The 26,534-nt window shown below is 37.8% G+C and overlaps 1 protein-coding gene across 3 annotated transcripts in view; it reads right to left on the bottom strand.

Annotated features, from left to right (window-relative positions):
- Window positions 1-24,415, bottom strand: part of LOC117300763 (oxysterol-binding protein-related protein 1-like) — a 47,532-nt gene extending 23,117 nt beyond the window's left edge. For 2 of the 3 annotated variants that reach the window (XM_033784550.1, XM_033784552.1), the window contains exons 1-13: window positions 24,326-24,415; window positions 23,337-23,557; window positions 22,032-22,192; window positions 21,042-21,153; window positions 20,495-20,580; window positions 18,617-18,829; window positions 18,014-18,049; window positions 17,268-17,344; window positions 16,444-16,507; window positions 14,606-14,704; window positions 13,561-13,692; window positions 12,420-12,537; window positions 11,344-11,450 (exon numbers count right to left, since the gene is read on the bottom strand). In XM_033784550.1, the coding sequence (XP_033640441.1) occupies window positions 11,344-11,450; window positions 12,420-12,537; window positions 13,561-13,692; window positions 14,606-14,704; window positions 16,444-16,507; window positions 17,268-17,344; window positions 18,014-18,049; window positions 18,617-18,829; window positions 20,495-20,580; window positions 21,042-21,153; window positions 22,032-22,192; window positions 23,337-23,505 (1,374 nt within the window). In that variant the 5' untranslated portion in view covers window positions 23,506-23,557; window positions 24,326-24,415. The remainder of the gene's footprint in view (window positions 1-11,343; window positions 11,451-12,419; window positions 12,538-13,560; window positions 13,693-14,605; window positions 14,705-16,443; window positions 16,508-17,267; window positions 17,345-18,013; window positions 18,050-18,616; window positions 18,830-20,494; window positions 20,581-21,041; window positions 21,154-22,031; window positions 22,193-23,336; window positions 23,558-24,325) is intronic. The other variant, XM_033784551.1, reaches the window with a different exon arrangement.
- Window positions 24,416-26,534: the final 2,119 nt, after the last annotated feature.

Here is a 26,534-nt window from a genome sequence, read left to right as displayed (position 1 = left end):
AATGAGTAAAGGAGAGCTGTTGCTAGTTTAAAACATTGTGAGAAACGGCTCCCTCTGAAGTAACGTAGTTAACCAGAAAGAAGTAATTATCCACGAATTAGATTTCGAGACTTCAAATTTAGAATTAGAGGTCTCAAAATCAAGCATCTGAAAGCACACGACTTTGTGTAACCAGGGTGTTTTTTTATCATTATTATCTTGCAACTTCGACGACCAATTGAGCTCAAATGTTCACAGGTTTGTTGTTTTATGCGTATGATGAGATCCACCAAGTGAGAAGACTGGTCTTTGACAATTACCAATAGTGTCCAGTGTCTTTAAAGGTGACTCTACCCAGAAAGGTTAAACACTACAGACTGCACTGTTCTACACAATATGTTCCAATATTTTGTTCTCTGGCAAAAATATGTATTTAATCAGTCAGTCTTCCCCTGACTGACGAACTGAGTTAGGTGGTAAAAATCAGGATTGATGGTTGAAGCCAAATTTATGCAGCACTCAAACAAATGCGCGTTATCACCAAGAGTTATTGAATGTAAAGATCAATAAAAAGCTAACAAATGATCAACAAATAAATGTTTATCTAAGAAAAGAAATGTTTCTCTTTTGGCTACCCAAATACTTAGAAGACCACTCATTGATCAAATTGCACTACTGACCAGTAGGACTAGTTACCTTACTAGTACAAACTTAGTCTGTCAGCATTTACACTTGGCCTTCAAGAAAGACTCTGCTAGGGTGGAAACGCTAAAGCAATGTTTTTTAGGAGAGTTGCGTAATATACGCTGTACATGCTGAAATGGTTTTTGCCTCCTGAGACAATTTTTTATTTGCGACATTGTTGTTACTCATCTCAAAAAACTACATCACCTCAGCAAGTAATATTTTAAGAGAAACTTTCTTCCATCGTTATCTTCAAACCGTGTAAGTTTAATGGTTTAATGTAAATCTGTGTACAACCTGTTATGTGTCCTACATAAAGTACAAAAACCCTACTCACTCAATTATTAACATGGAGGTAGAAGCTATTTCTACTTCCATGATTACAACTACCAGAATGGTCACTGTAAAATGCAAATGCATCCATTGTTTATTCAAAGGGAAACATGTGGGAGTTCAAGTACCTGCTACTCTACACCCACTTGTGTACAGATGTTAGTCAAATAATGCTGTATTTATGAATCCACCATGTACAGTCATTTATGCCTTACAAAACTCAACCACAGCAGTCCAACCATACAAGTATTTTTTGTCACTAACTTGGGGGGTCAGACAATGAAAGGTCAACAAACTTTCATTGATACCAAAAACTGAACTGGGGAAAGGAAGTGTGAGTGAACTGTAGTTATTCATGTAGTTTATATTGTAAACAAATTATACAACAGGGGATCATGCGGAACTACTCTTTGTTATCCTGTGAACAATTTCACCGACTGTGGAAAGGCCATTGACCGTGTTGACATTTCAATTGAAAAGAAAACTGTCTACAGCATCAAGCAGTACATCAATCGTTAATGTCAGATACCAACAGTTATATTGTGCATAGGCCTAATTGGTACTGACAGGCAATTAAATGTCAATGCTATAAACTGTTCATACAATTGCTACAAATTGTCCCTTGTTTCCTTCTGAATTAAATACTGTCATGTGACTGGAAGTTGTCTCGAAAAACTCATGTCATGACTCTTGTCTTGATTTTCAATTACCAAACTGGCCCCAATCCTGCATTAAGAGCAATAGAAAGGGCTGTAGCTACAGTACACTGTACACTGGTCGGCACAGAACAGCACTTGGTAATGCCTGACCAGTATGGGAAAAAAATGAAAACACTCCCAGTGCTCAATTTATGAGCACAATCCTGAATTCATGATTTACATGTAGATGTGTTGCAAAACTATTCTTTTTAATTCACTTCTTACTCCAGCTATAACAGCTACAACATGCATCTTACCAGTCTCAACCCAATCATGCAACACATACCATACAAGTACGACTGACTGCATTAAGGCCGATTTATAGTCGGTCGCGCGATGGAAATCTTGACGCAGGATAAAAAAGACACAGTTTTTAGGCCTCAGCAATTACTAAAAATTGTGTCGCATGTCAAAATTTCCATCGAGTTGATCGGAAATCTAAGATTTTTTGTATACACGCATTTATCATGAACGACTTCCATATTTTTTAGCAGACTTTAAATCTTGCCACCATCTTAGAAGTAAACCATGATAAAACAATGGCAATGCAAAGCTTCACCAGACGGACACATTAAGGGACAAAGAGCGACACCCATTTGACCTACAGGAAAGCGCCCTGCATTGGAGTGCCACCAGTTTCATCATATCACACAATGATACTGCAGCACAGTTTAAACCCAGACATGACTGCAATTACTGTGCAGCTGTATCGCCCATCAGAACTCAAGGTCACGACACGACCTACTTCAACACATGACTGCACAATATACGGACATTCCTACATGACTGCAATATGATTGTGAAAACACACCCTTTGAATACTAGCAGAATTTCTTGGAGATATTGGTGTTAACCATGGCATCAGGACCCATGTACTTTACAACTTAATCAGAAAATGCCCAGCCTGAGGTTTTTCAAAAGTCACCAAACAAAATGTATCTCTTCTGATTTGTGTTGCCTACTGTGACCTTGCCTTTTCACCAATGAAGCAGCAGACCTGCAAAAACATGCAATGGCATCCCTTCAATACATTATGTATTTTACATGCGTCACATATTTGTACAGATTACCATTAGTTTCAATTCTGAATTTCCATAATGTCCAATCAAAAATAATCCTTGGAACGACAGAACAATTTGCTATTGACATTCATTGACGTCATGTTTCAAATTCCGCTCTGAAAATTTGCGTTATAAAAAACACAAAAAGGGCATTTTAAAACATTTTAACATGAGGCTTATAGCATGGTTAGAGACCTGTAGTCTTCTTTCAACTCTCATAAGGACTGCATCTGTGGAAACGAGTCCTCATAAAATTGAATTTGACCTTGGAGCACCTCTTGACATGAAATCCATCATTTTCAATTTGTCCACCTGCGGGCCTACTGTGAAGCACTGAGCATACAGCTAGTATGCATTTATTAGAACCTACAATATCATGTTTTGTCAACACCCTTCAGTGTCAAGTGTTTGTCTACAATGATTAAGGTGCTACTTGAAGGTGATCAATCTTTACTTATTTGCTTTGTTTACCTCAAACCAGGCCTGGAATGGACCCTTCCCATGAAGTATGCTAAATTACATTCACAAACACCCTAGAGTTGTGCACAAAGCAGGTCGCGCAATCACGCCTGCGTCACGCAGCCATTACCTGTGTACAAAACTGCGCGATGTTCCCTCATTTTGCCAACCAAAACGTTAGTGCGCACGCGCTATGTGCAATTTACATAACTCATGGGAAGGGTCTATTACATGTACATGGGGTCAAAGAGGCCAAGCCCTCTGGTCGCTACACCTCTTTCAAAAGTTCTTCATAGACTTTATTTCAAAATTACTTTGATCACGCTTCGGCCATTCGATTTTTCATCCATTAAAATGAATACATGTAACCAAACCATGACTGGAAGGGGGAAATATTCTGGTTCCATTTTGTACTACAAATATTAGCATCTGTCACGGTAGTTGGATACAGGGGACCTGACCAAGATGGTGGTAGCATGATACAGGTCAATGACACCCTAGACAAACTCCTAAGAGTCCAATACAGTTGTTGAAATAAACACTAACCCACATAAGAAGTTCTGCTTAATTTGTTCAATTCTGTTGAGGACAGTACTAGTATGGAACAAAATCAGCACTTAACTGGAACAAAATCATGTAATTCAAGCACATCTAGTAGGCCTACCTCAGAGGATTCATGAACATACATGTACTGGGTTGCATGTGGATTGTAATTTTTGATACATGATCACATCAAATAAAACAGTTATCACTAGCTCATTTCCTGCTATGATTTGTTTCCATGACAGTTTTATAGCTCGCTTTGAAATTTAAATTCTAAAGAGGACAGTGCTCACTAAGTAGTATGAAATGTCACTGTTTATCTGGAACAAAATCATGTAATTCAAACACATCTATTACCTCAGAGGATCCATGAACATACTGGGTTGCAGTGGATTGTTATTTTTGATACATGATCACAGCAAATAAATCACTGTTATCACTAGCTCTTTTCCTGCTATAATTTGTATCCATGACAGTTTTATAGTTTGCTTTGAAGTTTTGATTAATATTGTTATCTCATCATACAAAAAATAATCAGTAGCTATGGAACAGCTACTATTAATAGGGACTCAAGGTTAGAATAAAAGGGAATCGTTGAGAAAACTTGGCCTGATACTTCATTGGTTTGCCTCCATGCTCATTGCCCCCCGACAATGGACCCTTCCCATGAAATATGCTAATTACATTCACGCATGCGTACAGACCCTGTTGGTTGGCAAACACCATAGAGTTGTTCACTAAGCAGACGCGCAATCGCGTGTGCGTCACGCACCCATTAGCCGTGTACAAAACAGCGCGATTTTCCCGCACGCGCTATATGCAATTTACATATTGCGTTGGAAGGGTCTATTGACTTGGTGCCCTTGAAATGCTCTATTCAGTAGAAATTCAAATTTCCTCATACTCATAGGGTGCCCTTTACCAAGGGAAAAATGCCTTTGAGCCCTTGCCCTTTCCAAAACGAAGCATACAGGCCTGGAAAATCTTGTATCTAGATTTGCATTATAAAGTTCAAAACAGCAACATTTTGAGAGGTGTTGAGGCAATGTGCCCCTTTAAGTTTTCCCAATTATAAACCTCGAACACAATGTCAGCAAGATTTGAAAACGAAATTGAGATTCTTTCAGTTTTCGATCTGCAGTCTAGTGCCAGAGATTTTCTTGGAATTCCAATATCGGTATAAAACAAGATAGCAATCTGAATACAGGAAACCTAATTCCTTAATCTCGATCTAACCGCTATGTAAGCCTTTTAATGATACAATTTTGTGTACAATCATGGAGGGAGAATATGGTACAGTACAATGTACATTGCACATTGACACAAAGGCTAATAAGAACTGCTAGTCTGAATGCCTATTATAATGTAAATCATGGTATATTATGTAATCAAGCAAACAAAGATCTGTGTCATCTGAAAGCGGGTGCACAACTTTGGTAAGATTGAATAAAACATATTCACATATTTAACTTATAATACTTTGGGGATTGAATGGTCATAACTGTACACATGTAGCAGGCCTGTTTCTATGAATGAATCTGAACTCTAACCAAGTTACTGAATACGCGCGCTGCGCAGCCACAGGGCTAGAAATTAACACTGGACTGCAGGCCCAAGGCTAGAAATGATAGTGTTAGGCAGGTAAATTCAAGACCAAACAAGCCTGGCGGTCTTGTGTTTGTTAAAGGAGCACGTTGCCTTGGATCGGACGAGTTGGTCTAGAAAAAGCGTTTGAAACCGTTTGTTATGAAATGCTATGGTTAGAAAGATGTTTTAAAAGTAGAATAATAATGATCCACACAAGAATCACTCAAAATTGAACAGTTTTCCTTTAACGTCGCGAGCTAACACGGTCGGCCATTTATGGGAGTAAAAAATTTGACTGCCATAAATGGCCGACCGTGTTAGTTGACGAGGTAAAAATGGATCCCGTCACAGCGTGCAACAATTGTATACTAGTGTTTGCCAATAACTAATGTTGGAGTGTTATTCATTCACGATTCAAGCTCTAATACAAGGCTACTATATGAATCTTAAGTCAACACAGAGAAGAGATACTGGACAAATACCTGTTCAGGGATTATTCAAAGGGATTCAATTTTATCAATCCAACCACGATGTAATAATGAATCAGTCAGCTATTTCTTAATGCTTAAATGAATTGCATAACAAATCAAACTGGGCTTACATCAGCTCGCGAGCTTGAGTGGTTATGTAAGTAATTAAATGTGATACAGTGCAGTCTGCTTGTTCATGTGGCAAGTTGAGGCTGAGCGGTTGAGAACACCGGACTCAAGCTTTTGTATATTTTTTTCTGTCTGATCAGCAGATGGGGGTTTGAGTCCCGGTAGGTAGGTCAGAGCACTTGTATCCTTGAGCAAAATGCTAATCTAGATACTTAAATAAATGTTTATTCGTCTTGTGAATTAATGATTGGTAGTACACGCACTAGAACCCAAACAGAATTTATTATAGAAGAGCAAGTAGCCTGGGTTATCCCTGGTTTTTCTGTTTCAGATACGTGTGTAGCAAGCACTCTTGCTTACAGGTTTCCTCAGGCTTGCAAGCTACATTGATTAAGTTCACTACTAATATGAGGCATCATTGGTTTCATTACCAGAAATATAATAGTAATAATCATTTTAATTTATACAATTTACATTGGCAGGTGAACTTATTGATTCATGGTTTACTGCTAAAGGTCTGAAACTCTTAATTTTGCTGAATGCAAAAATGACAACAGAAAAATATTATAGTGTGAAAATTTTCACAATATTACCGGATACATTTTGGGTCTATGTACACAGTATTCAGTGGAAATTTTTGAAGGACATTTTATGGCCTTGTTTTCATTTCGTAAAATAAATTATTTTAATGAGTGTTTGAGACGTCACGTTTTTAAAAATTAATTTTTCTGGCGTTTATGTTTTCCAAAAGGGTCGTAAAATTTAGCGTCCAGGTCATCGAACATTCCACATTATTTCAGAAAGGAAGGTCGTATGATCATGATTTTTATTTTATTTAAAATGTTGAGATTTGCTTGTTGGGATTATGATGTTCACTCAAAAATGAAATTTACTTGATAAGAAAGCCAAAACCACAATTTTTTTTCTTGAGGTGTACTTCATTAATAATAAAGGTATGTTTTTGTAACCAGAATAATGTACTTTCCTGGGAGGACACAATTTGAAGCCATCAAATCATGTATTCATTGGAACCTGATTTATTTTTATTGCAAATACAGAAACTGTATTCATCTATCAAGCCTACATGCTTTACCGAGCTACTAAGCCCAGCTTATCAACCTGGTCATGATCCCTCCTTTGGGCACCATTGAGCCAAGCCCAACTGCCAATCTCCACAGCAGTACGTACTTGAGCAGCATCCAAAAACAGAGTCAAGAATCCTTCCGAAGACGATCAGAGCAAACTAGACGAGGTACTCTGTTCAGATCAGATTTATATGGAGGCAACAAAGGCAGCTGCCCCACCTGCCCCTGGTCATTGCCTTTTTGCCCCTTCAAAAGTTCCAGTAGAAATTTCCTCATACATAAAGTGCCCTTTTCCAGGTAAAAATAACTTGATGCCCTTGCCCTTCCCAAACTGAAGCATTGAGCAAGAAGTTTACAGATTGGTAAAAACATAAACAAGTTTTTATCTGAGTGAAGGCACAATTATTATCACTATCTTTCTGCTGTTAGTAGAAAAGGTCAAAAACAGTCAGGACTAGTAGCTACAATGTAGGCCTTACTTGGACGGAGCTACATGTACAATGTAGTATGCATCATATCAGGCTCGGTTCTTTTGGGCAATCCAACAGTGATTGGAGAAAACTGTTAAGCTATGTTAACATTTTGCAAATTTGTTGTACAGTTGTTTAGAAAAATGTTAATTTTATTCAAAAGATCATCACTTCCTGATGCCACGTTGGGCTGAGGAAAAAAAGCGGGGGAGTCCAGCATATTGGGACAATTCACAGTGGCTATGCTAACAATACCAAGTGTTACTGAAACCTATGCTGTGTTATGTTGTGTCATCAACCCTTCTTCTGGACAGTAGTAACACTTAAATGTGAGTTCACAGCACAATAAGTGTCGTGTAATTTCACAAGAATAATTTGACCTATTTAAAAGAAAGATAAAGTGGCAGCTGGACATGAAACAGCCTTTGTCTCCAATTAATTGCAATAACAGTCTAGCAACTGTCAGGATGTTAATGGCAATAGATCAAAGAGGCGAGACATGACTAGACAGTCGGTCAGGACACCTGCCAAACTAGAAGTGAAATAATCAACATACATGTAACATCCAACTAACTGAAGAAACAGAGAACTTGTCTGGTTTTGAAAACACTGGGACCGGGAAGCTAAAAATTGCTTAGATTATGACATGTATAATGTACAAAAAAGTACAACTACAATTGTCAACAACAATGTAGCCCCTATATCATGCCTAGTGGGCCTACTTTTAGAAACTATGGCTCACAGGGGAGCTTTTTATAGTTTCTTGAGTAGTAGAAGGAGCACAGGCCATACTCATTGACCCCCGAAATAGGCTACCCAAAAAAAAAAAAAAACAGGCTGAGGCAGGCAGAATTCTTAGCACTCTCATGCTCAAAAAGAAGTTTAAAAAAGGTATTTCCATGAGTATGTAGTAGTGAGTAGTCATGCAGTGTGGTCTTTTAATTCAACTCTCGAGACAAAATACATAAACTTGACTGGAGACCTGAAAATACATTTTTTTAAATCATTAGGCCTACTACTTAAGTACTATACTAGCCACTTTACTAGTAGTTGTAGTAGTAGCAGAGCAATGGTTAGACATTCAAAGTAGAAAAGCTCATTTAATTCCTTTTTTTTACAACACTGTCAACCCTGGGGTTTTAGGACAGGAGAATATGATCTGATCTACACACACAGTACTGACTGTATCATCTGATCTTTGCATGAGTTTGATGAGCTTTGTTGAGAGAGAAAGAAAGGAAAAGCGAGCTTTTGGTTTGCCATCTAATCTAACTCCAATGTTGTTCTGTCAGTTTTACATTTTAAAAGTAACAGAAATTAAATCAAGCGCAAACAAAATGTTAAGAAGAAACATGAACATTGCATAAGATAAAAACTCAGCCCACAGAATCATCAGGTTATGGTTTGGTTCTGTTGTTCATGGAGACGAGAGCGAAGAGTATGGCCGAAAGACAGCTGACAAATTCGACGTGACATCCCACCGTCCATGCCCCCACATCCGCCGATCGCCCAGAAAAAAAAGTAATTAAAAAAGTTAACATATTAAGTGTTTCCACTCCGTACATACCTTAAGACTTGGTACAATTCCAGCAATAAAATATTCCCAACACAACAGCAAAAAGAAATTGTAGAAAACTAGAGCAAAATGTGGCTTATGTGACAAATTGAAAGATAGTTCTTCCCTCCAGACTCATCCACGTAAAATGTCACCCATTCATTTACAAGGAGGCCCTGCAGAAGTACAATATTGACACCCTAGCTCACTAAAAATTTAGCACTAAGCTATAGAGGGCGCTATTATACTTTAATGGTAAAACAAAAAAAATGAATTATTTAAAATACTGTCGGCAACAATTCTTATGGTTCCAACAAGTTCTAAATAATTGATTTGCTAATTTCCACATGGCACAAAACAAATCAGGAACATTTCAAACGACAACATGACTTTTTTCTACCTTTATCATCAATTATTGACAATAATTGACAATAATTAAAGCCACTGAACCCTTGCGGTACAGAAAAAAAAAAAAAAAAGTTCACAGATTTACAAATAATTTAGAGGGTTTACAGAAGTTAATGGTAAAAGACTTCTCTTGAAATATTAGTCCATGAAATGCTTACTTTTTGAGAAAACGGTAAAACAATATAAATTCTCGTTAGCGAGAATTACGGATTTGTTATAAACACATGTCATGACACGGCGAAACGCGCGAAAACAGGAGTGGGTTTTCCCGTTATTTTTTCCCGACTCCAATGTCCGATTGAGCCTAAATTTCCACAGGATTGTTATTTTATATATAAGTTGTGATACACGAAGTGTGGGACTTGGACAATACTGTTTACCGAAAGTGTATAACGGCTTTAAAACTGTAAACTAATAAATCTAGTAATGGCTACATGTGGCGATGATAACAGAATTTTTTTCTCTATTCGCACAAAGTGCTTAATTTTATCACCTAAATATAAAAAAAATTGATTTGAGAGAAATGAGGTGCATCATAAAAAAAAAAAAATGCAACAAAAAAGAGGCTTTAAATGTTTTTAAAAATGTATACAAAAAAAAACAGCTGACAAAAATAATTAGAACACAGGAAAATGCTGATAATCATACCTTTTTTCATGGAAAATAAAGCAAAACACAAATCTTTGAACCATTCCATCGAGTTCAATTAAACCGTTTTAGTTTGTATTGCACAAAACTGGCATAATAGGGTGAAAACAGTCTACTTAAGAGTTGATTAAAAGATTCATATGAACTTGATGACAACTCCGTTTAATGTTTTGTAAGAATTCTATTAAAATGTTTGGTTTTTGAAATCACTGGGTAAACATAAACGGGTCAAATGTGATAATTGTGAAATAAATTCCAAGACTATTCCTGGACAAACAAAACAAACACAAATCCATGGGGATACTACTTTAGTGGGATTTGATTTTTCTGTAACTTGCAGCATACCACGTACAGATGTATGACACCTGCTCTACGATGCAGGGTTTGAATTCCACCCAAGTAATGTACTTTTGCCGCAGGACTTGGAGGTATCACTGGTGAACATACATCTTTCTGCAATATGCATAAAGTGACCTCTAACCTTTCAACCTTTGCACTATAGTTACTGGATGTTAGCTGAAAACAGTATGACTTGGTCTACAATCTTGTGGTCTAAAATCCTGTTCATTCACCTAGAAGTACAACCCTTTACACACACTTAATCTCTTTTCGTTTCCCGGTGAATGCAGCCCATGGGGAGGCCCCACGGAATACCCCCATGCACTTGACAAGACTGTCCCAGCCTAGGTCCCTAGTATTAAAGAGTTCCTGGCTGCACCTTTCAAGAATACCCCAAGGGTTTACAGCTCATAACCCCTACTCCACAGCAGGGGTGGCTATTGCCCGTGGTATGCCCATTTGCCGGGGTAATAACAATAATAATAATGGACACTTAATAAAGCGCCGGTGTCCGCCGCAAGCGGCGCTCATGGCGCTACTCTACAAAGGAACAACAAGCAATGAAAGTAGCAAACAACAAAATAAGAAAAATAAACTTAACAAAAAGCTTCTCTATGAAAATGAGTTTTTAAACTGTTCTTGAATGTGTTGAGTGATTTGGAGAGTTTTACAGTGTCCGGGAGGGAGTTCCAAAGCTTTGGTGCTGCGCTTTGAAAACTTCTCTCCCCCTATACATGTTTAGTTGTTTTTTCCTGGAGGAATTTGTGTTTTGTAGACCGAGGGAAGACCGGGGGTGAAGCGCTCATAGTGTGAAAAAGCCGGCTGTTGTTGGAGTAAGGGGAATAGAGTAGTGTGAAAAGGGCTTTAAGACATAGAGTATTGAAACACATCCTACCTCATCTTGTTGTTTCATAGCTGCAAGGCACTGTGATAGAGAAACACACACTGTCTTAGACGTGTCTGCTAGTGTAACCAGCTGGGACTTGGCTTCGGACAAACATTCTACACACAGACAAAGACAATAAAACATTACAAACAAACTCTTGGTTTAGAAAACAGAAACACAAGACAAACTTGACAAGTAGACAGTGGCATATAACCATGGGATGGGGGGGGGGGGGTGTTGGGGGTAGTTTAGGGGAGCCAGAAACAACAAGGGTTGTGCATTCTGGCTTCTTTTAAATGCACAGCCAATCTTTGTACACCAATAGCTTATTGTCCCAAACGACATGAAGCAAATTTTATTTATGTAATTTATTTGGATTACACATCCAACAGCCAAACATGGAATGAGAGAAAAATCAAATGGTGCTCATTGGGATTTGAACCCAAGACCCCTGACACTCCGGGCAAAATGCTCTACCAACTTAGCTATGAGGCACTGCGGTATACACCTTATAAAAGCGCCAATAAAAGGGTGAATAGAAAACGAGAAGAAACGTTTAATTTCAGATCTTGGAGGAAAACCCCAATGGGGGAAACCCATGCAATCAGGTGTAGACTGAAAACCCAATCCACATGCAAGGCTCTGGTCTAAGGTGAGATTCGAACTGGGGTCAACAGAACCAGGGAAAAGAAACCACTGAGGCAACCTGATTCGAACTATGGTAATGTATCATGCCAAGGACCGTCACAAGTGTCAAGACCAGGATTCGAACCTACACTATGTTACTCAACCACCAGAACCTCAGTTTAAATACACTAGACAGTTCTCAGCGATGACACCCCCACAAACATCCAGCTGTTTTCCTGCAGCCGATTTCACGAAACGCTAGGATTAATCCTAACTCGAGTTAGGACAAGTAACTCATCCTAACTTAGGATGGGTTCAATGCGTCCTACGTATTTTGATACGGAACTGAACCCGTCCCAAGTCCATGAGATTAATCCTATAAAGTTAGGAAGAGTTAGCTGGAATAGACGGCTGGACTTTGGTAAACTTGGTTCTTGGGTCGAAAAGTTCAAACTCACCAATATAAGTAACGAGTGATGCGACATCTTTGGTAGCTTCTTTCTTCAGACACATCTCAACAAACGTCACAAAACCCTCAACAGTTTGCTCCAATACGCGCTGTTTGGTCTGAGCTTTCTGTTTGGTTTAAAATATTCACAAGTTCAAATAAAATTTCTATAGTATGGAAGATTTAACACACTGATTAAAGGTACAAGTTAAAAGTATAAGTGATTATGTTCATAGGTGCAGCTAGGCGCCTCCAGACCATTCAACAACATAGTCTGAACATCCAAGAAGGAAATGGCTAAAAACTTTTTGTGTCTGTGCTTTTTTCACAAAAATCCTTCTTTTTATTCTCTCTCTTACATTTTCTCTCTTTTGATTTTGTTTCTTGTGTTCCAACTTCTTGTGGTTAAATCAGCCCCTTCCCTCTACCTCCTCCCCCAGGTTGCTCCTTCCACTGCTCTCTGCCTCTCTCTCTCTTTTCATTTCTTTCCACTTTAAGGCAGTGGACACTATTGGTAATTAATGATCAGCATAAAACCTCACTTGGTAACAAGTAATAGGGAGAGGTTGATAAGGTATAAAACATTGTGAGAAACAGCTCCCTCTGAAGTGACGTAGTTTTCGAGAGAGAAGTAATTTTCAACGAATTTTATTTTGAAACCTCGGATTTAGAATTTGAGGTCTCGAAATCAAGCATCTGAAAGCACACAGCTTCGTGTGACAAGGGTGTTTTTTTTTTCATTATTATCAACAGCAATAAAAGAACCCAGTGCACTTATCGACAAGAGAAGGGGTTCGCCCCGGTGTTCCTGGCTGTGGCTGCTGTATGCGTCAGAGCACCTTGTAAACCCTTATAAGGTGTTACATAATTGGGTCTCAGAATTCATCTCGGCAATAACCTATCTTTTTGAAAGTTTGTGTATACTCAGCGCCTTGAATACCTTGTTTGGTAGATACGTGCGCTATATAAGACTTCGATATTATTGATATTATTATTATTAGTCTTTGAGAAAGAATTAATAGGGTCGAAACATCAACGATTAACTATGTGTTGCATTACCATAGGACCTTTTGGTTGGTAGCAGTTTGCAGCTGAATCTATTTTCTCAGATTAGTACCTCTATTACAGGTTTTTATGATTATGTTTTTTACCTTAAGTGAATCTGCAAGCGAGCCTAGAGACATGAAGTCATCAGTGACATCATCATATTCATCATCGATGTATGTAGTTGTTGTGTAGTATTCACTGTAGGCTCTGTGACCTTGTAGCGCTGTTATCCACTCCTGAGGATTGTACATTATTAAAATGGCTTTCAGTTAACATCAAATTAAAAACAATAGTGACTGTTTTTGAATAAGTATTGTTTGAAGCTTTGCATGGTGTGGAGAAATAAGAAGAAACTATAAATAAATAGTAAACTTACGGGTACAACATAGAGCTATATAAAAGAACATATTATATAGCTCTATGGGGTACAACCATGTTTTTGGATGTTGGAAAATTCAGCACTGGAAGGTATAATAAAATACAATGGTATTTTACACCATTTTAACGCGAGGTTAAAGACTTGAACAAATCTTTAAGACTTTGGAAAGAAGAAAATTTGTGGCGTGTCGAGGCCAAGCAGTCTAGTATACAAGACCCAAGCTCTTGTGTTGTCTGCAGCAAAGTGTAGGTTTCAATCCTGCAAGGCACCTAACCATAATTGCTTCATAAAAATATAGGTAGGTCTAGTACATTCTGTTCTACCAGCCAGGCTCCTAGTGGATGATACCAATGCCTACATCACTACGGATTGTAAAGAGAAGGGGTTCGCCCCGGTGTTCCTGGCTGTGGCTGCTGTATGCACCGTAGCACCTTGTAAACCCTTATAAGGTGCTAAATAATTGGGTCTCAAAATTCATCACTGCAATTACCTATCTTTCTGAAAGTTTGAATTTACTAAGCGCCTTGAGTACCTTGTTTGGTAGATACGTGCGCTATATAAGACTTCGATATTATATTATTATTAACCATGTTATAGCCTCAGGAGTAGGTGGCAACGTGCCCCTGGTTGCACCAGTTGATTGGGTCGATAGCCAAAATCAGTTAAGTGTAGCCCTCACCTTAAAGTGGCTGCCAGGCCTTGTGATGTAAGGATTTTTCTCATTAAAGAAAAAAAAAAAAAAATAAGAATAACATTCAAAGAAATCTCACCTGCCTGGACAAATTGGAGCCATCGTTTACGGTAAGCCAGGTATGTACAGTATTGCTGGAATACTGAATAGTAAATGTACTAGGGTCCAATGCACTGGCCTGTATCAATTCAATTAAACATATTATCAATAAATTTTGCTGAGATTACTGTTAAAGCGGTTACTTATAAACTCTAGAAGTGTCCCGTATTAAATATGTGTAATGCTGTGTATTTTAAAAGCAGGGTCATAGAATTGGTAACAAATTTATGGCCATAAAAACTTACTTAAAAACAAACTTCATAAAGCCTGTAAACACAAAAACTTGCTTAGCATAAAATTTATTCCTTGATAAAAACAGGCATTACCAACCAAATTTTCATTTGTTGCATATTGCTTGATACTGGTATTCAGCTGTTGTTTGCTAAATCCTGAAAATCACATGGAATTGGGCCTTGGTGAGAAGCGCTGCAGCTGTAACCTTCGAAGTAACATATGGTTTTAATAATTGAAAAAAAAAATCTGTAAATTATACAGGTTTTATTTAAGTTGCAAACAAAAATTCGGGAAGGATACACTGGGGCCAAGGCATACAGCACAACATTAACTAACATTTATCTGTTTGGCTTCTGATTCACTGTCAACCCGAACAAAGATATTTACAAAATAGGGAGACCACCAACATATAGGGCTAGAGCTTAGTTGGAGGAGCACCAGCACATCAGTGGTCGTTGGTTCAAATCCCACTCTAGTCAATTTTTCTATGTTCAACCCCAAACTATTTTAAAAATTTGTTTTGGTCACAACATGAGCTTTCACAAATTTCATGCTAAGGTCAAGGGTGCTAATTAAAGGGCCTGCATGATAGTTATTCATTAAACTTATTATTATTTAATACATTCCAAAACTTGAGCCAATTAGTTTGCCGGAGCTAGGGTTAGAAATGTAATGCCACCCCTCACTTTTTGTTTTTACTTTGTACGTTTAAAGATGATCAGTTTAATTTATTCCATACATTTTAATTATTTATTGAACAAAGGCAACTTAAAATTGTGTGCAGTATGTAGACAACTTCACCTTTGGACAAGTGATAAGGTTGGTACATGCTGACAAAGTGCTGTGGTTTTTAGATTTGCAACGCTAAATCAGGAGTCATATTTCCCTGTGTGTCTCTGTGCAGTGCGTGTAAGCGAGGCTTGTGCAGTATTAGATGCACAACAGTGCTTGATTTCAAACAGTTTTTTCTGCTAAGCATAAAATAAATTGGGCACCGGTAAAATACAAAATGTTAACTTCGATGAATTTTGCTTCCAGTATCTGCTAAGCAAGATTGGTCTTTGGCTCTAAAGTTTTTGTGCTTACAGAGTTTGAATTACGGCCAATAACATGCATTTTTACTCCCCAAAATGACAGACCCGATTGGCAAACCATCCAGTAGCTGATTGTGAAATCAGTAAATTTTCAAAATTACCTCATAAACCATAACCCCCACCCCCCAAAACAGGGTGTAGTTTGGGGCCAATTTCATAGCGCTGTTTACAGTAAGGAATTTATGTGCTTACTTTAGCAGAAAAAAAGCTTAACATCTTCAAGCAAATTTCATAGATTATCAAGAAAATTAGGCGGCCAGTTTGCGCGTTGAACATGGACTTGCATCTACGTCTGTTTAGTACTGTACAAACGCCTGCTGTGGCTATATATCCTGTTTGCATTAATTGTTTCGTAATTCATTTTCATACAGTAATGTTAGCATGCCTTTTCAGGTTAGCAGCGCTATGAAATGGAAATCGCACAGTAAGCACAAAATCATCCTTTAAGCAGATCTATGATATTGGACCCAAGTCTATTGTGTTCCTTCACCTCAAACTCAGCGTGATCCAAATACTTGAAGCCCACGCGTTTAACACCCGCCACCGCATCAGCCCTGCCATGTCAAAATAAACAACCCACTGTCAAATCAAAACTTTCAAGAAGTGCTTCAAGTAAAACAACGCAAACAAACTAAACTAAAAACAAACTAAAAAAAACATGCACTAAAACAGCAAAGCATAACAATGAGTGATGATCAAAACACAGAACTTCAAGCAATGACTTGAACAAGCCATTTTGGAGTTCTGCCATCTTTTAAGAGGAGTATCAATTCCTACAATGTACCTTCAGATCCACTGAGTTTCTGCATTTCTATGTTTTCTTCCTTATAGCCCTTTACCTTTAAAGGCAGTGGACACTATTGGTAATTACTTGAAATATTTATTAGCATAAAACCTTTCTTGGGGATGAGTAATGGGGAGAGGTTGATGGTATAAAACATTGTGAGGAACGGCTCCCTCTGAAGGGCCATAGTTTTCGAGAAAGAAGTAATTTTCCACAAATTTGATTTAGAGACCTCAGGTTTAGAACTTGAGGTCTCGAAATCAACCATCTTAACGCACACAACTTCGTGTGACAAGGGTGTTTTTTTCTTTCATTATTATCTCGCGTGTTCGATGACTGATTGAGCTCAAGTTTTCACAGGTTTGGTATTTTATGCATATGTTAAGATACACCAACTGTGAAGGCTAGTCTTTGACAATTACCAATAGTGTCCACTGTCTTTAAGCCTTGTTTTGGGCGAACTTGCATGGGAAAAAAAGAAAGAAAAAATAAGTGTTCCAAGGAAGAATAGCCGTTGAGGTTACACCTACCTTTTCCTGTAGTAAGTCAGCACGCCTCTGTCAAGCACAACCCAGTATTCTTTCAAAATACCAGTGAATTTGGAGGACTAAAAAGAAAACCACACCATCAAAATCTTGATTGGTCAATGAGTCAAAACATCAATATAAATTATACAAACAATGCACAGGCTTGGCTCTGCACAGAGGTATTAGAGGTAATTGCCTCTATAGACGATGTGACCTTTGTTTACATTCAAACCGCCCTCTGTTGACAAAACACTATATACGTCATGTTTCGCCGGGCACTGAGTTGCGTAGTCGTAGTAAGATTGCGTACACTTTCTAGCTGGCTGCCAAAACACAAAGGTTTTGCCCGGCGGTATGCGCGCGAATCATGTTATGGTTTTCGTGTGACGTCAGAGGTCACATCGTTTATATCCTTGGTCGATTGCCTTTGTGCCCCTTGTTGGCTGAAGCGAGTTTGGCGTTCATGGCACGTAAGCTTTTGCAGGGGAAAATATCAAGCAACACGAAACAGTGCGTTTGCATATGAACAACCATTAATCACAGTGTGCAAATTGATAAACTGCCGAGGACAGAAATTCAAAAACTTTACAATAAGACAAGTTCAGGGGCCGTGGGTGTGCACTAAATTAACTCGCCTTTGGCTTAGTCTTTTTAGACACTACCCTGGCTATGTCAGTTTTGAAAGACTGTTAAAGACCTCGTCGCCATTCTTTATAATCTCAAAAGCGTCTCAATTTAAATTGACTTACCTTTAACAATGGACCTTCCAATTTTGTGACAAACCGCTTAAACAAAACAGAGAGAAGTTTTGGTTTGATTGAAAATACATCTGCACTGAGTGTAACTATTTCAATATTTCATAAAATAACATCACAGTCGCCTGTTATTGTTTTTTTCAAGGAACTCTGGAAAGTACCGAGTTTATAGTGCTAACACACATCATTCAGTGTTTTGGGGTAAAACCAAAATGACTATTCTATCCCTGATGCAAATGTATCATCTATTACATTTAAATACTAACAGGTTAGTTCATAAAATATGATAATGAGTTATGAAAACTAGAGTAGATGATACTCTTCCAAAACCCAATGGTGCACCATCCCTTTATGATTTGTTACTTGACAAAAATGTACCCTTCCAAAAAACAAAGAGTTTATAATAAGTTTCTTAAAAATGAAACAATTAAAATGAATGTGCTATTCCAAAACCAATGATGCATCAACCCTTTATGATAGAATTCTTGAAAACTACAGAGGATTGGATTTAATTGTTGTTCTTTCGAAAAAAAGATGGTGAGAAATTGCAAAAGTAGCAAAAGAAGTTGACAAAAATTCCCCAACTAAATTCCTTACCTTGACTGATTTAACATGAAGAAGTTGTTTCATCTGTTGAGACTGTGCAAGGTCAAGTGCTGTATGACCTTTCTTATTAGGAATGGCGGAGTTGGCGCCATGTTGGATTAAAAGTTTAGCAACTTCTCTCTGGTCTCGGTAGCTTGCTGAGTGAAGGGCTGTGTTGCCGACCATGTCTATACTGTTGATGTTAGGTGGGCGAGGACCAGCTAACTGTAATGATGTTAAATGTGACTATAGTCAAGGATTTGGTACTACCGTGTAGCCAGTTATCACACCCAAGTTTACAATACAATCTGAGAAGCGACAGTGCAAGGGATCATTTTGTAAGGGGATATGACTTTTGATTTAAAGCCATTATACACTTTCGGTAAACAGTATTGTCCAGGTCCAACACTTCGTGTATCACAACTTATATATCAAATAACAAACCTGTGAAAATTTAGGCTCAATTGGTCATCGGAGTCGGGAGAAAATAATGGGAAACCCTCTCTCGTTTCGGCGCGTTTCGCCGTGGCATAACATGTGTTTAAAATAAATCCGTAATTCTCGCTAACGAGAATTTATATTGTTTTAATGTTTTCTCAAAAAGTAAAGCATTTCATGAAACAACATTTCAAGAGAAGTCTTTCACCATTACCTTCTGTAAACCCTGTAAATTATTTGTAAATCTGTGAACTTTTTTTTTTTTTTTTTTACCGAAAGTGTAGAATGGCTTTAAAGTAAACACAATCACCCAGTCAGTATCCCTTGTGGTATATTTCCTTAAATTTGAATTCCTCATACTCTAGAGACTGTTGCTATTGGTGTGTTCGATTAGCTTCCCCAAGTGTACCGGGGACTTACCCTCACGGTAGCCATGAAACAAGGCTAATTGAATGCTAATTAAGGTCAAAGGTTGTTGTGTAGCAGCGTGTACACAGACAGCTCGGTTGTCTGCTGAATTGAAGTGTCCTCTGCGAAGCAATTTAATAATCTTGAACAGAGTTACCAACTGTTTGTTTTTTCGGAAAATGCATTGTTTTTTCATTTGCGTTGTTTGTTTCAAAGACAATAAATCTCTGTATTAATTTGTAGTTTTTGTGTTTTGCGAACGCAACTTGTTCCCCACCATCTTGTCATGATACGCCTGAAGCCGGAAACTGCGTCATCACACCAGGGCATACACCAAAGACCTGCTAGCGAGCTGGGGCTGACAAAACATGGCTGATTGAACGCCGAGTGTTAGTTTTACTTAAACGCAAATTACATGTATGTCTTAAAGGCAGTGGACACTATTGGTAATTACTAAAAATACTTATAAGCATAAAAACTTATTGGTAATGAGTAATGGGGAGAGGTTGATACTATAAACAATTTTGAGAAACGGCTCTCTCTGAAGTAACATAGTTTTTGAGAAAGAAGTAACTTTACACAAATTTGATTTTGAGACCTCAGATTTAGAATTTGAGGTCTCGAAATCAAGCATCTGAAAGCACACAGCTTCGTGTGAAAAGGGTGTTTTTTCTTGCATTATTATCTCGCAACTTCAACGACCGATTGAGCTCAAATTTTCACAAGTTTGTTATTTTATGCATATGCTGAGATACACCAAGTGAGAAGACTGGTCTTTGAAAATTACCATACTAGGGTCTAGTGTCTTTTATAGTTGTTAAATTTGCATCAGGGATAAAGAATTAATTTTGGTTTTTACCATATACACTGATGTGTGTTAGCACTGTATACTCGGTACTTGCCCGAGTTCTGTGAAAAAAAAACACAGGCATATCTCAGGTGGGATACAAACCCACGACCTTTGCAACTCTAGAGCAGTGTCATACCAACTAGATCACCGAGAGATTGCCAGGTGGCTAGAGGCAGTTTGTGTATGCCACTTACCAATCTTTCTACATCTTCTAAGATCCCCTCTGATGCTGCTCTCAATAACTGCTGCTCTAACCTCAGCTTCTGAGCTTGTTCAATAGCTGTTTACAGAAACACAATTTCTTTTGTAGTTAGAATTGTGTGGTGTGTTGTGGTCGAGCGGATAAGGACACCGGACTTGAGCTCTGGCGTTTCATAGTGGCAGAGTTTGGGTTTGAGTCTCGTTTGTGACACTTGTGTCGCTAACTTCAGCAAGACACTTAACTATATTGCTGCATCCTTCGGCCTTTTTAAAGTTTTGTTTTCAAAACCTAGTATCTTTGTTCTTACAATCAAGTTTTGAAAAGGTATTTAAGTTTGATTGCAAAGTATTTTATAAAATAACAGTTTTGCCAAACACATCATAAATGTTGTCTTTAGTTTGTATCATGAATCATTTATGTTTATATTGCTATGTTGAATAGATCAAACATGAATGGTTTATTGCAACAAAGCCACAAACTGAACAGGCGAAATGTTACAAGGTACACAACAATAACACAGGATATCCAAGACAACTCACCAATTAGCATCTTGATGATATCTTCACCATAAGCAATATCCCTTGCCTTATGACCTTCTCCATTAAGGATAGTCACATCGGATCCATACTTGAGGAGCAAAGCCACCAACTCCTGAAAGACAAGAAAATTACAGGGTTTATAATTTTGTTAAAGTACATCCATTACAATCCCCTAGTTTTCAAGGTCCCCGTCATAAAAGATTGGTACATAATTGATATTTAGAAAAGTATATTCAATCTAATCCTCTCATTCAGGTGAGGTCTGCGATAGAGCACCACATCTGCGATAGCCCCATAACTGCGATATGCACCATACTTTTTTGAGTAGTGTTGATTCTGAAAAGAACCGGTGGTATGGTTGAAAACTGAACGTTTCAATCAGTAGTGTCAAACGGTTCTGAGAAGAACTGGTGGTTGACAACTCAACGTTTCAATCGAAGGTTGAGTTGTCAACTACCAGCTCTTTTCAGAATGAGATAATACACATGGTGCTACCGCAAACCTCACCTGATTATACCCCATCCATGCAGCGTTTCAAATCCCTCTTCCTCGCATTTTCAAGAAAGTTTCAACTCATTGGTTTTTGGAAGGGTATATATTCACAAGATTAAAGGCAGTGGACACTATTGGTAATTACTCAAAATAATTATTGCCATAAAACCTCACTTGGTAACGAGTAATGGGCAGATGTTGATAATATAAAACATTGTGAGAAACGGCTCCCTCTAAAGTGATGTAGTTTTTGAGAAAGAAGTAATTTTCCAAGAATTTGATTTAGAGACTTCATAAGAATTAGAATTTGAGTGCGACAAGGGTGTTTTTTCTTTCATAGTTATCTCGTAACTTCCGACGACCAATGGAGCTCAAATTTTCACAGGATATTTATTTTATGCATGTTGATAACACCAAGGGAGAAGACTGGTCTTTGATAATTACCAATAGTAATTAAAGTGGTAATTTTAAGCCCTACAAAGAACTAATTTCCAGTACCATTCTTCCAGTGAAGGCTGCCCGGTGTAAAGGTGTATCTCCATTCTGGTTGACTATATTAACATCCGCCTTGTGAAGGAGCAAGATGGTAGCAACCTCAATGTGACCAAAATAGGAAGCAAGATGTAATGGACTCCAACCTAAGTTAGCTTTGCTTGTACCTTTAAAATAATTAATAGAAAATGCTGACAAAAATATATGATTACATATGCCTAATTCTTTAATTCCAGATGTTTTTCTTTAAAGGTTACTATAATGGGTTAGAGTAAATGGGTTAGTAGTTAGGATTAGAGCTAGGGTCAGGGCCAGGGGTTGGATGTTAGCAGTTGGGGTCAGGGTTGGTCGTTGTAGTGGTTAGAGTTATGGTGGAAATGGTTCTAACCATCCAAGGTCAAATTTTGTGATCCACTGATTCCCAACAAATAATAATAGTAATAATAATGTTTGCTTCTTATATTGCGTGCATATATGGTGGCACGGTTGGCTTGTGCGTAAAGTGCTCGCCTCTCACCAAGGTGACCCCGGTTCGATTCCCGGTCGGGGCCATATGTGAGTTGAGTTGTGCGTTGGTTCTCTGCTGTGCCACGAGGGTTTTCCAGACAATCCAGTTTTCCTCAGGAAAAAATCAAACACTTTCGATCTTGGCTGTGCTCCGTGGTCATAATGGGTTCATGTGGCTGGCAGCTGAATGCGCCCTTGCATGCCTGCTTCTCGAACACGTTGTAGCCGCGTCCTTCGCAATTCAGCTCTTAGCTGCGAGTAAGGACGATTAGCCCCCCAAATTATTATATATCCGTCACTCGGTGATGCTCAAGGCGCTTTAACATACAGTATTTACTTCCTATACCATCCATCTGAATGAGTTTGTTTTCTTGAAGAACCACCTTAGTAAACAATTTTGGAATATTTTAAGACCTGTAGTTGTAGTTCTGGGTTATGGTAAGTGTTAGTTGGGGTCAAGCTTAGAGTTAGGAGTAAGGGATATGGACAGGATAGAGTTAGGGTAAGGTTAGGGTAGGGGTCGAGGGTCAGGGATAAGGGTTAGGCTGTAGGGAACATAAGGGTTAGGAAAGGGTTAGGTAATTAGGTTTAAAGGGTTAGGGTCAGGATTAAGTTTTACGCTTAAAAATTATTTTGATTTGTAAGTGACCTGATTTTACCCTCCTTTTACTCACTATTTACAAAATAAATTAAAGTTGATGAAGAAACTTTTAAAGAAGCACCAGTCAAAAGGTCAATTTCTTTGTGATCCATCATTATCAAAATCAAAATCAAATAAAGGCTCATCCATTGACTATTACGTACCTTTGCAGTTAACATTCAATTGAAGTGTGCCCTCACTGTGCTGATCAAGTAGGTGATTGACTGAGTCAGTGTCTCCATTCCTTGCTGCGTAAAGAAGTTTGTCCTCATGGGTCAAGAACACTAGTGGATGATCATTTGAGCCCGAAGACCCCTTTTCACTCGACGCCATTTCTAAAAGATTAAGTTGATGTTGAGCTGATTAGCATGTTAGAAGAATACCTCTGGTAGAAAGACAAAATAAAAACAAAAATTTAGAACTTCCCTTTTAATTGTTTATTATTATTATTTGTCTTTTTTTCCGCCGGTTCGATGATTAAAACTTTGTTGTTTTTCAAGTGCAGGTTGAAACACTTGAAACAGGAAATTTGTCTCTGAAGAATTAGAGTCAGACTTGTCCTGGGACTGATACAGGACAATTTACCAAGTACGTTAAAACTTAACAGCCCCCCCCCCCCCACAGCACCCTCACACAAACAAACGCCCCCAACAATAAGAAAAACAAAACCAAACAAGATTTGATAAACAGTTTAGTTTATAAGTGAACAAACTTTTAAATAAAACTACCTAACAAAAAAAAGGTTATAAAATAATACAATTTTCAATTTTCAATACGTCATAACAAAATTACAATACAAAAATGTAAGGAATGAAAATTAGCATCTGGAACTGTCTGTAGTTCAGTACACTGACTACTAATTCTAGAACATATGCATTAATAAATGTAGACCTACCAATAATTTTAATATAAATAGTACTAGTTTGTTTACATCTGTCTGTCGACGTAGTCTATTCTTCCTCCATGGTATTTTAGTAAGCACGCTGTTTACTTGTACATCTAACCATAGAGGAAGCCTCCATGATCTAACACTGCTACTTTACTTCACCTGCCAGTGCCAGTGCCACCCATCCATTGCGCTGTACACATGGTCTCGCTCGTATATACGGGGGTTTCTAATTTAGTTTTGGTTGGAAATCAAAATGGAACTTACCATTCACTACTCTTCAGACAGTGGAAGCGTTTTATTTGAATATGCATCTTCTTTTGCTCGGTTTTCAACAAAACACACTTCGATCGGGGGTTCCACAGGTTGGTATTTAAACGCCAAGTAGATAGTAAACACAGCGCACTCAGCCGGCCAGCAGGCGTATTTTTTTTTCCTAGGACGAACGTGGGCAATTGACATAAATGGGCGTAGTTAACTATACATTTTCCCATGCACATGCGTACTTCGACGTAATAATAGTGTGGAAATACACTCACGCATATTAAACATGTACACATATCATAGAGCTCTATGACACATACACGCATACACGTACACATGTTGCATGTACAGTGCACATGTATATTTAGTACATGTAAAACTGCGTGTTTGTACAAGTCTACTTTGTCCATAAAATGCGTCGCGCTTGCTTTCATTGCCAAGTCTTACTTGCCCAATAAAATATTATTATTATTATTATTATTATTATTATTATTATTATTTATTCGGCCAGTGTCAAAAACAAATACATACAAGTAAAACAAAGGATAATAAGACTTCAAAAAAGGTAACTTAAATACAGGGTAACTAGAGGAGCGGGATTAGGCAAAAGGGTACAGGACAGGTACGGGATGTGGAGGAAGGAAAAGGAAGGGGTAACAATCCATTCTAAGACGGCCAGGATAAACAAAAGCGTACTACTACACTATGACTCAAAAGCCTGCTTATCCAATCCTCGAATAGAGTATAAATAAAAAAAATCACTATGATAAACACTTAGATACTATAAAATAAACAAATATAAATATATACTTTGAGTAAAACTAATAAAAAATTTGAAGCACTAGATAGATATTTGATAGATTAAGAGCTGCTAACAAACTTGACAACAATTGAAGCTATTTAAACAAGTTATTTAAAAAGAAAAACAGAATAGATAAATAATAAATACTTACATTAATACATGAATAAATGAATAGATAGATAGATAGATAGGTAGATAAAGAAATAAAGGAAGGGAGGAAGGAAGGGAGGAAGGAGGGAGGGAGGGAGAGGGGGAGAGAAAGAAAGAATTAATTAATTAAAGAAAGAATGAGATAAGTAAATAAATAAGTAAATAAATGAAAAAGTAATTGAGTAAATCAATAAATAAATAAAGGAATAATTAAATAAATAAATAAATAAATGATGAAAAATAAACAAAAGAACGAACGAACGAATGAATAAATAAATTAATTAATAAGTAGCTAAATGAACAAACAGATAAATAAATAAAAAATATAAAATAATAAATTAATCAATCAAACAAACAAAAGATAATTTCAAAAATAGATAAATAAATAACCATTAAGTGGGGAAAAAAATCAATACAGATCAAATCAAGTCAAAACAGATCAAATCAAATACAATCCAATACAATAAAAAGGATTAGCATTAAACATCATTATTGAAATAACTAGACAGTTGGTTGTTAAAACCCCTCCATGAGTCAAGAATGACCGAGTTCTTAACGGCGGTTGGCAAGCTACTCCAGATACGAGGGAAAGAATGAATTAGAGAATTCTTCAGGCAATGAGTTCTGGCAAAGTGATGGTTGAAGGTCAGAGTGTCCAAGTGACGGGTATTGATTTGGGTGAGGTAAGTAACTGCGGAGCATTTGACTTGTCCAAATAAACATTTCATGGTAAATAGAACAGTTAGTCTGTTTCTCCGGGCATCTAAGCTTAGCAGGTTCAGTGATTTGAGTCTATTATCATATGACATGACACCTCTTTGTTGCTTGAGACACATCCTGGTAGCTCTCCTTTGCACTCTTTCCAATTGGGACGACATAGTTGCTGTGTAAGGGGACCAGGCAGGCAGACCATATTCTAGCACTGGAAGAACTAAGGAACGGTAAAGTGATAGTAGTGCCTTTGTGGATGATCCCCCTGCGACATGCCATATAAAACCAAGAGTTTTGTTTGCTTTTTTGACAACAGCATCAACGTGGTCGTTCCAGGTGAGGGTGTTGTTGATGATCACTCCAAGATATTTGTAGGTTGATGTGACTGCAAGCTCTGAACCATGCAGTGTGTAGTGAGGTAGAGTAAGTGTTTTTTTGGAGCGTGTCATGTGCATGACCTTTGACTTGACAATGTTGATTTTCATGCCATTAGATTCGCTCCATCGACCAATGGCGTTGATATCAGATTGAAGCGTGATTTCATCGTGG

Source organism: Asterias rubens, chromosome 16 (assembly GCF_902459465.1).
Source record: "Asterias rubens chromosome 16, eAstRub1.3, whole genome shotgun sequence".
Taxonomy (NCBI): Eukaryota; Metazoa; Echinodermata; class Asteroidea; order Forcipulatida; family Asteriidae; genus Asterias; species Asterias rubens.
The sequence above is the reverse complement of the archived record's forward strand: the minus strand, read 5'-3'. Positions and strand labels throughout refer to the sequence as shown.